Raw genomic sequence first — 16,410 nt, 5'->3', positions numbered from 1 at the left:
TTGGACATGGCCGACCTAAGGCATCACGAAGGGTTAGCATGATCAGTTATTCAATAATAAAATGACATACGATCACAGTAGAGTTTCGATCCGGGCGAGTGCGTGTATCTCTCACCAACATCACTGAAATTTGTCTAAAAACTAAAACCTAAATTTGTCACTAAAAACTATGTAATTGCTTGCAAGTTAATCACAAATGATTGTAAATTGCAGGTTTATAGAAAATTACGAATCCCTCTAAAAGTTTTCGAATACTTATTAGCGAGATTCCATATAGAAATAGCGCTTGTATGCTAACACTACAGGCGTTGATTCAATTCAATGTTCAAGACTCTGATATTTAGGTTTGTGTAACACCCCCAGTGAGATTATTTCCGTGAAATATTGGTGACAATACCTTCCAGTCGCATTAAAACAGAGAGTAGCGTACCTATTTCGCATTGCAGGCCTGTAAATCCAGTACCGGTACAGTCGCAGGTGTACGTTACGTCAGAGTTGGTGACATCAGAACATTTGCCTTCGTTATAACAAGGTACAGAGCAGCAGTGATCGTATATCGCTGACCACGTGGCTACAGAAGCGAAAGAAAAAGCTATAATGTCGTTTGCATGCACCCCTTTCCCGCTGTCGTCTCTTCTTCTTTTCTCATCTACTACAACCTCGTGCACTCTCAGGGGCGTAGCCAGCTTTCCAAGAGAGGGGGATTCCTTCCAAGAGGGGGATTCCTTCCAAGAGGGGGGATTCCTTCCAAGAGGGGGATTCGATCCTTTCAAGGGGGGATTCCTTCCAAGAGGGGGATTCCAAACCTACTATTATACTAATAAAAACTTCGTTAAATTTTCGTTTCATGCTTTTATATACATGCAGTATCAGATATGTGCTATTTTGATACAAACCAGGGGGGAATTCCGGAATGCCGTGGAATCACCCCTGGCTACGCCCTGACTCTTATTGACTCAATAAAAAGATTTCATGCTTAGTATATGATGCACCTTCTCCCTTCTCCTAGTTTACGATAAACTTTTTGCACGCGCCATCCATTTCTCTGTGAATGTCTTCGCACACTTACCTCCGGTATCTCGCACAGGTAATAAGTAACGCTTATCACACATGTGCGCTGGTCGTATGTGTGCTGTTTGACTATGCTGCACCATTCGTCCTTGGTGCAGGACTACTGACAGGCATTACACACTTATTATCACTGTGTATTTGTGCATGGCACAAGGGCTATGTACGTGTGTTGCAGCGGTGTATTGGACGGTGTTTGAAGTGAAGTTATTAGGTCAAATCAAACATTAAGACTATTGCTGGTACTGGTCCTGGTAGGGCTAGTAGTAGTACTGGACAAGTTGTATTTATTAACCATCATTTTATTATTGAAACGTACCACAGTAGCGCCAAGTGCCTGTGTCATGATGGGGCCCATTGATGATTGAGACCTATGTCATTTTCGTAACTGCGTCGGTACTGCATCAGTGCATGCTGATGTATAGCTCTAGTACTCTAGCCCGCGTACAGTTGCCGCAGGATTTGCGTATCCTCTTAATATTATTTTAAAACAGTATACTATTACTGATCGTTAGTTAACTAACAGTGATACTTTATTGTTTACATTCAAACGTGCTCTGTCACCAAGCATTTTATGGATGCTCACTTTAAAACCGAACATGCGCACTCCAAATTCGTTCCAAAATGCACCGCTCTTTCGCTGGCAGCGCCACCGTCGTAATGCCAGCGAGCATGCACCCGTTAAATGCACAATAGTTTACACGTGAAGTATCTATGGTGTCAGGTGACATTTGGGTGCTATAGTTATTTGTTAAATTTTTATTTTTATTTAATTGTTTGTCAAATGTTGCCAAACTTGATTCCTATATTTATTATGTAACTATGTATTTCTTCCATGCACCGAGTGGGCCATGGAAGAAATAAAATCAATTCAATTCAATGCATAAAATGCCATTGGACGGTGGCGCCGCCAGCACAGAGAGCGGTACATTTTGGAACTTGCGGCGTCACCGTAGTATGTACCTAAACTATCTATGGTGTCAGGTGACAACGGGTGCTATAGTTATTTGTTAAATCTTGCCGTTTATTTAATTATTTGGCAAATGTTGCCAAACATGATTTCTCTGTTTATTATGTAACTATGTATTTCTTCCATGCCCGGAGAGGAGCCGTCAAGAAATAAAATAAATTCAATGCATAAAATGCCATTGGAAGGTGGCGCCGCCAGCACAAGAGCGGTAGATTTTTGAACGAATTTGGAGTGCGCATGTTCGGTTTTAAATTGAACATCCATAAAATGCTTAGCGACAGAGCACGTTTCAATGTAAACAAAGTATCACTGACCTGGTTTTATATTACAATGTTTATCCAGTAATGGTATGTCAATAATATGTAAACGGCTATAGCTTGGTTTAGAAGATTTATGAATGAATAATTAACGTTATACCAGACTACACTGGCACATTCAGAAATTTGGTTAACTTTGCTATCTGAGGTCGTGCATTGCCATTGAACCTGGAGATTATTTATTAATATTACTATTGCTAGTATTAGGAAGTTTATAACATTACAGTCACAGACACAGGCACTTGGGCCGTTTCAATAATAAAATGATGGTTAATAAATACAACTTGTCAGTACTAGATCTACCAGTACCACTCCAGTAATACTAATAACTTCAATACCGTCCAATACATAGCGCGCACGCCATTGTGCACACCTAAACAACTACAGGCTATACGCTGTCAGATCAGGCAGTCTGACAGAGAGCAGCAGAGAGAGGGCCCTGAGGGGGTGTGTTCGCGCAGAGATGATATATATATATATATATATATACAGGGTTCTGCCCGCGGTGGGCGGGTGTGCCCGGCACTATATATCTCCACCCGGCACTAATTTTTGATATTAAAAAAAAATATATATGGGCTTTTTATAAATTATTGCTCAGAATGCAGGAAATTGAGTTTCAGACTATCCAAAATCAAAAATTTTCCGGGTGGCATGCCCCGGACGCCGCCCTAGATTGGCGTTGCGCCTACGGTGCTTGCATCGTCGCAGCTGGATGCGCCCGGCACTAAAAAATCCTGGGCAGAACCCTGTATATATATATATATCAATGGTGTCAAGGGATTCCTCACCCTTATAATCACCAATACTGCGATCCGATGGAGTTACATGCAGCTAGGAGCGGTTATCATCTGGAATTTTTTATCGAAATACGGTTTATATATTTATATATATATATATATATCAGGAGTAAATAACCACTGACGTGAGAGAGAGAGGAGAGCAAGCAGAGAAAGGAGAGAGAGAGAGAGAGCGAGAGAGGGGAGAGCAAGCAGAGATCAGAGAGCAGAGATAGAGGGGGAGAGATGGGAGAGCGAGCAGAGACAGGGTCATTGTGTCAAGGGATTTCTCACCCCTTATAATCATCACCAATACTCCAATCCAATCGAGTTACAGCTAGAGGCGGTTATCATCTGGAATTTCGGTACGGTTTGTCTACTATATGTGCAACCCCTCCCACCCCGTATCACAGAAGTAGGTTACAAGGCAAGTTAGGACATACACATTATCTGGTGAATTGGCGATGAAAAAAACTGTCAAGTGATGCTTATATGTTAACCGACATTCTATATATTATAAACTCTTCACAGCATGGACAAACAAGGACATGTATTTAGGATTGAGAAATCCAAAAAATACATATAAAAACACGCTTCTACTGCCTACACACACACGTCACCTTTAGTACAGACTAGTACAGACTAACAAACAACTTGTAAACAAATACACAAAACCTAACAATATCAATGACCCAACAATATTTGAAGCATGAGGCTCCTAATAAAATATAAAATGCCACATTTACCACACTATACAATATCATCCTCGCTGAACATAATATGGATCAATACACACGACCGCGAAATACTATATACAAAATTGGAGCCGATATAGCAGCAACAATATTATAACAACTGTACCGGCAAAATTCCTCTGCTGCATCTGTGTGCATGTGCAAGAAAGAATACATGCGATGCACTTTTAAAGGGTGTGGAAATGTAAAATTAGGTTTAGACTTACAATAATACGATCTTGGTCTACAATGGAATGATGAAACGTCATGAATGATAACATAATATGGAACAATACACACGACCGTGAAATACAATGTACAAAATCATTGCTTTTGACCACGATGACATAAAACCTATGGCATACACAGCCTATACGTTCTCCTCACGGACACAGTAGTAAATCATAACTCATAAAGTAATAATAAGTATAGGAGCAGGGTTTGGAAAACTTTAGTCCTGACTCCTCTTCCTTGGACGCTCCATCATTGTTAGACCATTGCTGACCTCGCCTTAAGCCCGCCGCACACGGTGAGCTAAGTAATGGCCCCGTGGCCGCATCTCGGTGTGAGCGGCGAGCTCGACGCGCGACCGCGAGGCTGCGCGAGGTGAGGGGCGCCCACTACAGAACATGAGCGCGCGAGGTGAGGAACGCGGCCCCGCAACACGCGCACCCCGCGCCGCCGCCTCGTCCACCGCCACAGCTGCACGCTGATCGAACCGCGAGTGCGCAGCGCCCCCTGCCGGCCGACCGTAGTCTCGTCGTCGCCCCTCTTTTTCGGCGGTGGCGGCCGCGACGCGGGCTTCTACCTTCGCGACCCTCGCGACCGTGTCAGCCAGGGAGTGGTGAGTCGTCTGGGTCGGCGCCCGTGCGCGCCCGCCAGGTGGCCGCTGACGCTCACAGGCCTGTTGGAAGAGGCCCTCGCAAGACGCCGGCACGTGTAGCTGCTGTGCACGGCGAGGCAGTGCTGGCGCAGGTGGTGCGCGTAAGCCGAACTTGTGGCACTGGTCGCACGCGTAGAGGAGCTTGTTACGCAGCCGACACACGGCGACGGAGGCGCAGCGACCTGGTCCGTGCGCACGTAGAGGAGCTCGCACGGGGCGCGCGCTGCTTTACGAGATGCGACGGCGCGCGATACACGACCGCACCCTCACTTCCTCTTGCTTCCTTCCTCCCCTTCCTGCTTCCTCCTCCTTCCTTCCTCCCTCCTCCTTCCTCCCTCCTTCCTTCCTTCCGCTCTCTCCTCCTTCCTTCCTTCGCCCCTTCCTTCCTTCCTTCCTCCCCTTTCCTCCTGCTCCTTCCTTCCTTCGCTCCCTCCTTCCTTCCTTCCTCCCCTCCTTCTCGCTTCCACCTCCTTCCTCCCTCCTCCTTCCTTCCTCTCCTCCCTCATTCCTTCCTTCTTCCTTCCTTCCTCTCTCTCGCCTTCCTTCCTCCTTCCTGCTCGTCTCTCCCTCACTATCCCTCCTTGCCTCCTCCCTTCCTTCCTTCCACCCTCCTTCCCTCCTTCCTCCGCTCCCTCCTTCCTTTCCTTCTCCCTCCTTCATCTTCTCCTCTCCTATCCTTCGCTTCCTTACTCCTTCTTCCTTTCTTCCTCCTCCGTTCCTTTCCTCCCTCGCTTCCTTCTTCCTCCTCCATCCTTCCTTCCACCCTCCTTCCCTCCTTCCTCCCTCCATTCCTTCCCTCCTCCCTCCTTCCCTTCCTTCCTTCGCTCCTCCTTCCTCCTTCCTCCCTCTCTTCACTTCCTTCCTCCTCCTCCTTCTTCCACCCTCACGCTTCCGCTCTTCTCCCTCTTCTATCGGACAGCCGAGTCGCTCCACAGGCACGTTAAACCGTCTCAATAAAAAAGAGATAAATAAACACACACATGTTTTACTTACTCCTTGACATTTTAAAATCACAATGCCTATTCCTGCGCTTTCATTGTGCGGTAAATATTTGTGGCTGAAGCTGATAGCTCAGCGCAGCTCAGCACTGCGCTGAGTTTCTGGCCTCGCGTGGCCACCAAATATCAAAAACACGATTATGATTGCGGTCTCACAGCCACGCGAATGGCCAAAAATCGTGGCAGAATTCTGCGCGCCACGACGCTGAAGCTATCTGCTGAGGCCTAACGTTGGCTCAGCTAGAATAGCTCACCGTGTTGCGCCGGAGAGGGGGGGGCACACGACGGCAACGTGGTGATCAGATTGTGGGGACCTAAAAAAACAACACAAAACAATACAATTATCTGATCCCTCGATGCTGCCACTTGATCTGCGATTTATCTGTGATTCCATCGATGTGCAATGGTGAGTACGTGTCCGCGACTTTGCTGATGAAGTTGATGATCGATGCTGAGAATCCTTCTGCTGAGGAACGGTAGAACACCCACCAACATCAGAGTGCTTGCATTATAAGGATATGAATTATTGCATTATAATGTTGTACTATTACATTGAATCTTTGCACTATACGATCTCATGGCTTGCACTATACGCTAGACCATAGGATTTCAGGCCATCTGTAGCATCAATTCATCCCCAGTTTAAAAATACGCTTGACATGGTAGCGTACCACGTACCCCGCTGGTGGGCAGCGTAATTAAGGCTTGTGAGTGGATGAGGAACATGAACAGGTATGGAGCCACGGCAGCGTGGTCTGCGGTGACTGCAAGTAAGGCAACGAGGATGTGTAGCGAGTGACGGGCCCGGTCAGGAATCTCGTGGACATGCAAACCGAATGCGTACATCACAGCCGCTGACCACTGCAGACAGAATAAGCGATACCGGCACTGAACACGAATACATATAGCATCGATACAGTTACACAACAGTAACGATACCACACAACACAACACAATTACACACACTGACACAATCAGTACCAACAAATAACAATTACACATATAATCTTTTGCACATGCATTCACTTTAAACAAAATATGACAAAGGCTAGAAACCATCTTCTGGTAAGAAGCCCTGATGAAAAGAAGATGATGATGAAAAGAGATTAGGAAGGAGATAAAAGAAGAATGTCACACACCCAACATGGTGTGAAACTCCTGATTCGTCAGAACGCAGTTGATGAGTGACAGGCAGTTCATCCATCGACGCTGACAATAAGAAAAAAACGAGTTGAATATAGAAGTAATAATTAGTAGGTGCAGGGTTTGATCACTCTTAGTCTGACTCCTTTTCCTTTTTTATTGCCGGTTCAGCATGGTTAGACCAAATGCTGACCTCGACCTTAGAATCACAGGAGTACGCAAGCCCCACACGACGGAAGTGTAATCCAGATTGTGGGGGGCGAAAAAAAGAAGAGAAAACACACAAAACAAGTACCTAAATACTGATATATCTGTAGTAGCCTGTGACACTAGTACCTATAGTAGCCTAAGTTAATACTTATACTAATACTTAGTGTTAGCTAGAGTAACCTAGATATAAATAATAATACAATATATATATATATACTGTAATATTATATCAACCGCACTACACATAGCTAATCCAAGGTGAAATATTACTTATATAAAAGATCTCAGCAGCCTAGAACATACAATGATGTAACCCAACACTAACTGCTACTCAGGCAGTCCTAAGCTGACATGGCTCTAGCGACTGTATTCGCAGATGCGCGGCAGAGACATAACCAATCTATAGCAAGAACGTTTCTTCACGGCTCTTAAAGCTAGTTCATATTTTACACGTGATTTTGCAAACACAAAGTCGCAAAAAAACGTGTTGCTGAAAGGAAGGGAGCGCCTAGCCTTGTTTCGGCGACTGTATAAATGCCTGGCTACAACTTCATCATTCAAAAGATTCTTGAAGTTAGCTTCTTCGTTTCTGTCATCCATATCTGAATTCTCTTCCTTCTCTTTGATCCACTTGCAAAATACCCTGATATACGCAGTGTTGATCAGTCGTATTTATGTCTCTGGGTGAATTTGCTGTAGGATAATCGTTATACGTATGGATATAATTTTACTTATACTATAGTTAAACTTAAATTATTATATTATTATCTATTTATAAATTATATGTATATAGCCAAACTATAATTATATTTGGGAGTTTGACAGTTGGGGTTTTAAGAGAATTGGGAAGTTAATTAAGAGGTGAAGCAGTTAAGAGATGAGGAGTTTAAGGTAGACCTTAAGACGTTAGGAAGTTAAAGGTAAGGGTTTAGAGGTTGAGAGTTTAAGTAGAGTTTAGACGTTATAGGAGTTTAAAGTAAGGGGTTTAGAGGTGAGGTGTTTAAGGTAAGTTAGACTGTTAGGATTAGATAGGGTTTAGAGGTCAATGTTTTAAGGTAGAGCTTAGACGTTAGGAGTTTAAGAAAAGGGGTTAGAGGTCATGTTTAAGGTAGAGTTTAGACGTCTTAGGATTTTAAGATAAGGGTAGGAGTGAGGAGTTTAAGTAAGGTTTAGACGTTATAGGATTTAATGTAAGGGTTTAGAGGTGGGGTGTTTTAAGGTATGATTTTAGACGTTATACGAGTTTAATGTAAGGGGTTTAGAGGTGAAGAGTGTAAGGTAGAGTTTAGACGTTATAGGAGTTTAAAGTGGGGTTAGAGGTGAGGTGTTTAAGTGAGAGTTTAGACGTTATAGGAGTTTAATGTAAGGGGTTTAGAGGTGAGATTGAAGGTAGAGTTTAAACGTAGGATTTAATGTAAGGGTTTAGAGTGACGGAGTTTAAGTAGAGTTTAGACGTTATAGAAGTCTTTTAAATGTAAGGGTTTAGAGGTGAAGTGTGTTTAGGTAGAGTTTAAACGTTAGGAGTTTAATGTAAGGGTTTAGAGGTGAGGAGTTTAAAGTGAGAGCGTAGAACGTTAGGAGTTATAGGAAGGGGTTTAGAGTGAAGAGTTTATAGAGTGGTTTAGGATTTAAGAAGCCAAACACACACTCTCGACTCTCACTCTCACTCTCGACTCTCGACTCTCGACTCTCGACTCTCTACTCTCTACTCTCTACTCTTACTCTTTACTCTTTACTCTTTACTCTTTACTCTTTACTCTTTACTCTTTACTCTTTACTCTTTACTCTTAACTCTTAACTCTTAACTCTTAACTCTTAACTCTTAACTCTTACTCTTATCTTTACTCTTTACTCTTTACTCTTTACTCTTAAACTCTTAACTCTTTACTCTTACGTGTTATGCAATCGCTAATTGGTGGAGGCGTATGGTGGCCGAGGGCTGCCACTACAATTTTACCTCTAAAATAAATACCCGCGTGTACGTGCGTGCGTGTGCGTGAAATGCAATTAATTGTAAAAAATAAAAATGAAAATAAAATAGAAGAAACTTTAAATCATTTTCGAATTGAAACTAAAAGTATAAATTAAAAAATATATATAATTAAACCAATAAAAAAACCAGCCCGCGATCGGCCAACGCGTAAACTGATTTCACTTTAGTGGCAGCCCTCGGCCAACACGTAAACTGATTTCACTTTAGTGGCGAGTTTGAAAACGATTTTGATCTGCACACGCGCGCACACTTGCATACACTCGCATATACGGGCTCATACACTCGCATACACGCACACACTCGCATGCATACACGCACACACTCATACACTCATACACGCGCACACTGCCATACACTCGCACACGCACACACTCGCACACACGCGCGCACACTTGCATACACTCCCATACGCGCGCACTCGCATGCACGCACACACGCATACACTGTCATAAACGCACACACTCGCATGCACGCACACGCTGTCATAAACGCACACACTCGCATGCACGCACACACTCACATGCACGCACACATGCATACACGCGCACACTCGCATACACGCGTATGTTGGCCACGTGGACAAAAATCAAGAATACATGACTACATATTTATGGTCACCATAAATCGACCAATGGGAAGCGAGGATTATATGCCCGCATATAATCGAAGCCAATCAAATCAAAGGAATTATGTCCACCATAAATAACTTCCGTCCCCGTTTTGACCACTTCCGTCCAAAAAATCAAAGGAATTATGTCCACCATAAATAACTTCCGTCCCCGTTTTACACTTCCGTCCCCGTTTTACAATTGCATAATATTGACTGGTATCCGCCCACGCTCTGCTACACAATGTACACGCTCTGCGACGACAGTTCGGCCGCCGAACCAGTCTAGCCAAGTGAAAATCTCAGCGGGCGCATATGGTTGGCCACGGTGGACAAAAATCAAGAATACATGACTACATATTTATGGTCACCATAAATCATATTATGGTCACCATAAATCGACCAATGGGAAGCGAGGATTATATGCCCGGATATAATCGAAGCCAATCAAATCAAAGGAATTATGTCCACCATAAATAACTTCCGTCCCCGTTTGACCGTCTAGACGCATTTTTGTCCACCGTGGCCAACCATGGTTGGCCACGGTGGACAAAAATCAAGAATACATGACTGCATATTAATGGTCACCATAAATCGACCAATGGAAGCGAGGATTATATGCCCGGATATAATCGAAGCCAATCAAATCAAAGGAATTATGTCCACCATAAATAACTTCCGTCCCCGTTTTGACCGTCTAGACGCATTGTCTGGTTCGCTTGATACAATGTAATGGCATGTATGCTAGCGCTTGCAAATTATGCTATGGCCTGCGCCCGCTGAGATTTTCACGCTGAGCTAGACTGGTTCGCGGCCGAACTGTCGTCGCAGAGCGTGTACATTGTGTAGCAGAGCGTGAGGCCGGATACCAGTCCAATACATTATGCAATTGTAAAACGGGGACGGAAGTTATTTATGGTGGACATAATTCCTTTGATTTGATTGCTTCGATTATATCCGGGCATATATCCTCGCTTCCATTGGTCGATTTATGGTGACCATAAATATGATTTATGGTGACCATAAATATGTATTTTTGTCCACCGTGGCAACCCATAGGCGCAGGCCATAGCATAATTTGCAAGCGCTAGCATACATGCCATTACATTGTATCAAGCGAACCAGACAATGCGTCTAGACGGTCAAAACGGGGACGGAAGTTATTTATGGTGGACATAATTCCTTTGATTTGATTGGCTTCGATTATATCCGGGCATATAATCCTCGCTTCCCATTGGTCGATTTATGGTGACCATAATATATTTATGGTGACCATAAATATGTAGTCATGTATTCTTGATTTTTGTCCACCGTGGCCAACCATACACGCGCGCATACTTGCATACACGCACACGCGCATACACGCGCACACTCGCATACACGCGCGCACTCGCATACACGCGCGCACACTTGCATACACTTGCATACACGCACACACTCGTATACACGCGCGCATTCTTATGAGACAAAACGGTACTTAGCTTTCGTTGATTGGCGGTGGCTCGATTTAAACGTTGAAATCACTTCGCATTAATTTTTTTCTCGGCCTCAAAAACAAATTGAAAATATAATTATAATGATATAATGATATAATTGTCACAAACTGCTGTGTTTGCGTCACCTCGTTATAGTCTACACAGAAACTGCAACAACCATATTCAATATTTAGGAGCACCTTCAACATTCTTTACATATGCATATAACCAGAAGTAACGAGAGACCCTATTATCTATACTTCTGATATATCAATAAACGCAATCAGGTCCATACAAACGAAATGTAACCGATACCGAGCATGCCTCGTCTAGCATTCTAGCGCGGTCATGACATATCCGGACCCGTGCATAACGCTAGACACAAGGAACAAAGCACGCTTGACTCGAATTTTTTGCCGACTCTCTCTCTCTCTCTATTCTACATAGTTCTATTTAATTAATTCGATCAACATACTTTTTTTTTGGCCCGCACTAGACAGTGCGTGTGGCATCCCTTGTCCAAGTGGAAATCTCTTCACTTCTACTTATTACTTGACATTTCTTTCAAACTTCAGCGAAACACACCAGCGACCTACGGTTCTTTGTTCAGAAAGACGGTATACGCTGACTCTGAACTAAAACTAACACGATCGCATGCCGGGAAAAGAAGCCACACCCTCACGTGATATTCCTTCGTAACACGCAGTTTAATTGTTCTTGCTAACATGAAACCGTTTGCGCAGCCAAAATTTGTCCTTGGGCGGCGCGGTCTGCGTATAGCGTCTGACCGCAAAAATTGTTCTTGCACGTGATTCTGGGCACCTGTACGTCAACCAAGAACAGCTTCACTGTGTGCAGCGTCCCAGACGATATCAAACCCAACATGCGCAACAGGAGTGCGTGCGTGCGTGCGTTAATTACTTTTTCTCTCTCTCTCTCTTCCTTTCTCACACACACATTCTCTCTCTTTCCTACCCTTCGTTTTTTACATTCCTCCTTTCTCCCTTCTTGTTTTCTTGCTGTCTCTGTCTTGTTTTTAACGTTTGGAAAAACTATATACATTTTAGACAGTTTGGAGCTAAATAAAAGCATCCCTACGTTCTGACCAAACGTGGTTTACGTAAAACACCTCTCCGTGATGTGCTTTATCATTTGCATAGCTTCCTGTCTCCCAATATTCTGTACACTAACTAGCACATCAGGCAGAATGTTGGCATTAAAAAGAATGTCATCTAAATATCGGATTGGTAATCAATGTTGGCTTTTCAAAATCCCAAAGCAGCATGTACAACAACACACCTAGTCCAAGTATGAACTTTATTATATCGTTGCTCTTCTACAGTTCGTGGGTTCGCGTAAGGTATCGTAAAGCAAGCATTTATGAACTAGCCACCGTCTCCTAATAGCCACCCATCTCCTATAGCAACCTTCTCAAAGATTGTGGTGAGAGCAGTTCTTTAAAATATACACGGCAACTGTAAAAGAGGCGAAAGAATAGGTATATTTCCGCAGAGGAAATTGACTTTATAATTTATGAAGTGGGTCAGAGAAAGAGGACTGTTTGGAAGTTTTGCTGGCAACTGGAAGCTGTATAGTTAAAAAAAAAAAAGGCAAGCAGTGACTAAAGCAGTCAATGCCGTATCCAGCAAGCCACAAACTCAAGTTGAGGTGTGTGTATGGGGGTGTGTGCGTATGAGGCGATGTGAGTGTAGCTGAGGTGAGGTGAGGTGAGGTGAGGTGTGTGTGTTCAACTTTCATGTCTGCCAGGAAAAACTCAACCCTATCTTTGCCTGATTTGGCTGGTTTCTTAGATGTTTAAATTAATCAACCTTTTTATTTGCTCTTGCCATGAAATCAACTAACCGACCCTACGGAGCGTTGTTTTTCTCTGCCCTACAGTATTATGTCCCAAACATTAGCTTTATCATTCAAGATGTATGATCCACAGAGTAAATGATCAGTGTGGGTGTGTGTGAACGCGTGCGCGTGTATGATGATGATGGAGACGTACCTAAATGCCTGTTTGTGAGTACAAACGTAGGCACGCACGATATTGTGCGTACGAACTGTTCTTGAATCCGCCCAGTGGACATTTCCTTCGATGACTTAGACATGGACAGTGTACATTAGACATAAAATAATGACTTGGACCTATTTCCATGGACTTTCAATAACAAAAGGAATAATTAAGGACTTTCAAGGACAAAGGACAAAATTCAAGGACTTTCAATGGCTGTGGGGACCCTGATACCAGAAATATTACCAACCATAAACACACGTCTTAACAGTATTATTTTATAACAGTTTATTTTTATACTGAACCTGTAAACAGTATTTGTATAGAAATCCATTAAAACCCAACAGTTCACAAAGCAATCCTATTCGTTATCTTAACTTATCATCGTCCTTGGACACGAAATTGATGTGGACAACTCCAGGAAACGGAATGGATATCAGTGACTACAGGAACATGAATGGATGCATGTGTCTTCAGGATACATGTTTAGACGCTAGTGACTCCAAGAAACGGTATAAATGTAGGTGACACCATGATGGGGACGAATGGATTCCAATGACTCCAGGAGCAGGAAAGCAGAGACGATGTGTGTACTAAACTGAACCTGTACAATTGTTCTGTGAGCTGGAGCGACCTCACGTGTCGGCACACTCTACCTGTGAATGTCGAACAAGTCAGTATAACACCGACTCCCTCTACATAATACGATGCACTCGGAACCCTGAACCGTCTTCTGTCAAAACAGTCAAAGATAGGTTGGTGACCAAAACGCTACACGGTCTAAGCACAAGGAGATAGAAAACTGATCTAAATCATATGGCAACTACCTCAAGCGCGCACTCACACGTCTAGAAAAGCACTATAGACGTTATATTATATGAAATTTACGTATTCATATACCAGGCATCGAGGCTGCATACACTACGGACGGGCACAAACATGGTCACACATAATAATTATTACGTAGCACCAGCTTAAAGTAACAACTTTACAAAATCTCCACCGACGATAAAGTATCGTCACCTGGCAGCTTGAATATAGATTTCGCGAGGTACACGCAATAATATAACTCGAGCTACTTGAGCAGTTGTTATAGAGAACTGATGCAAGACTGGTGCAGAACTATAGTCCACTGCAACGTTCCCAGTTTCCAGTCGCTAATATACTCAACTATATGCTCTACTGCATACTAACATACGAAAAACTACTGCATGTGTGTGCGTTAAACAGCTTACACAGGGTTCCTACACCCAAGGCTAAGTATCTTTCTAGTAGTTTGCCATGGTTTCCACGATTTAAATGGTTCATTTTCCATGACCGCAAGATGTTAGCCGAACACAATATTTGTACATTGTACCGTCCAATCAACGATTATTGAACAAAACTAAACTTGTATGTAGCAAATTTTATTGTCTCTCGGCTAAGATACGCATGAGCTAAACGACAAGCACTTTCTAGGGCCAGTTCTAACCCTGCTGTAGGTTAACGCTAAGCTATCCCTCTCTATCTATCTTTCTCATTCTTTCCCTCCCTCTCACTAACCCGCCCCCTCTCGCTCCTTCTTTTTCTGCATCTATCTTTTATGCATGCACTTTTCTCTCTCTCCGATCCAGCACAAAGTTGGAGCAGGATTAAAACAGCTGCACCGTTAAACAATATAAGAAGCATCTGCTGATACATATTTACACATGATTCGCACACGAATTGAACGCGACATGGTTCGGTTACTTTTCATTACTATTTCACAACCAATCACACAACCAATCAACGCCTTGTAGTGACGTACCTAGAGCAACCGAATGGACGAATTTAATACCCTGCGGCTACTTCAGTAGATTTGTGTAGCATACGTGTGGGAGATAAGACTACACATTCATATCATATACCCATAAAATAACCTGGAAGAAATCATCCATTTTAAATTGACAAAATCCAATGCCAAATATAAACATGGGATGAATCCAAAACATGGTGGTCGAGGCATTATGTAATAGTAAAAAACGAAACGACAACTCAAAAACCGTTTTCAGCAACAGCTCATAAATACTTTTGATGAACGATAAAAAGGACATTTGTCAAAAGCAAACAAACTACTAAAAACATACTGAAGAAAAATCACACAGTAATAGGATTCATCAGTCGGGACCATAGAAAAATACCTTTCAATTTACCTATATTATAAAATTCTGCTGGTAAAAATATTGCTGAAATCTCAATATTGAAACATGTTTATACATAACATGGCATTATACCACACAGGCCAATCCTTCGTGTCACAGCTTCATATTTCACATCGAAAATACAATAGCAGTGACTACGGGGGCCAGTGTAACGAAAGATTGACCAATCTAGTCAGCAAACATGAACATATAATATAAAATAACGCTAGACGAATTCAAAACGTAACTTTTTTAAACGTATGTACAGCTTAAAAACTTTTGTAATGATCTCCCTGCATCCCTTCTCACATTTGCAGTAACGCACCTAACACTAAACGCTCGCAGAATCGAAAAGGGGAGGCCGATGGGAAGTGAAACGAATCTGCAAGGCAGTAGAAACAGCCCTGCCCAGAGGTTACAATTTCCAAATCAGCCTCCTCTACAATGCAAACGTTAACTCACGGGGAAAACAAGTGAATGTAGCACAACCTTATCGACCAAGACCCTCAGAACATATCACATGATATGGGCAATTCTACGTGTCTCTCTCTACTTGCATGCTACATACTAATATCTACATGGGGAGTTTCACTCTCATTAATGTCACCTTAAATTTCAATGTCGAGCCACGATATGTCACAGCAAAATGCTTTTTCCAAATGAAGTGACAGCAGAACATTTAACTACGTCTGTGGCTTTCTATTATGACCGGCACTTTCGCTGTTGTATACATTATGCATCAAGCAATCTTTCATTATGCACCAATCAATGATATATATATAGATCTTCTTCGCAGTATATTTACATTGTATATATGAACACTGATATGGACGTTTGGGCAGAAAAACTGCTGTTACAGTAAAAGCAAATAAAACATGACCAATCATTCGTGTTTAGCTTTGCATGCAGAAAGCTAAGCATCTATTCGTAGTTAGTGCTATACAATTTGTAAAGGTCGCAGTTGCGGCAGTGACGTGAACATGTCCACTTGACCTGTGCAGGCTGGGTTCTTTCTGCCTTGCACAACGTAAAAAGACTCATTCTGTGTGTCGTCACT

General features: G+C 42.9%; 1 protein-coding gene across 1 annotated transcript in view; it reads right to left on the bottom strand.

Annotated features, from left to right (window-relative positions):
- Window positions 1–13,562: 13,562 nt before the first annotated feature.
- Window positions 13,563–16,410, bottom strand: part of LOC106810305 (tyrosine-protein kinase PR2-like) — a 27,995-nt gene continuing 25,147 nt past the window's right edge. The window contains exon 16 of the mRNA XM_014813610.1: window positions 13,563–13,637. Coding sequence (XP_014669096.1) covers window positions 13,563–13,637 — 75 coding nt within the window. The remainder of the gene's footprint in view (window positions 13,638–16,410) is intronic.

This window comes from Priapulus caudatus, unplaced genomic scaffold, assembly GCF_000485595.1.
Source record: "Priapulus caudatus unplaced genomic scaffold, Priapulus_caudatus-5.0.1 Scaffold430, whole genome shotgun sequence".
In the NCBI taxonomy this organism is placed as follows: Eukaryota; Metazoa; Priapulida; class Priapulimorpha; order Priapulimorphida; family Priapulidae; genus Priapulus; species Priapulus caudatus.
This window is presented reverse-complemented; position numbering and strand designations above follow the sequence as displayed.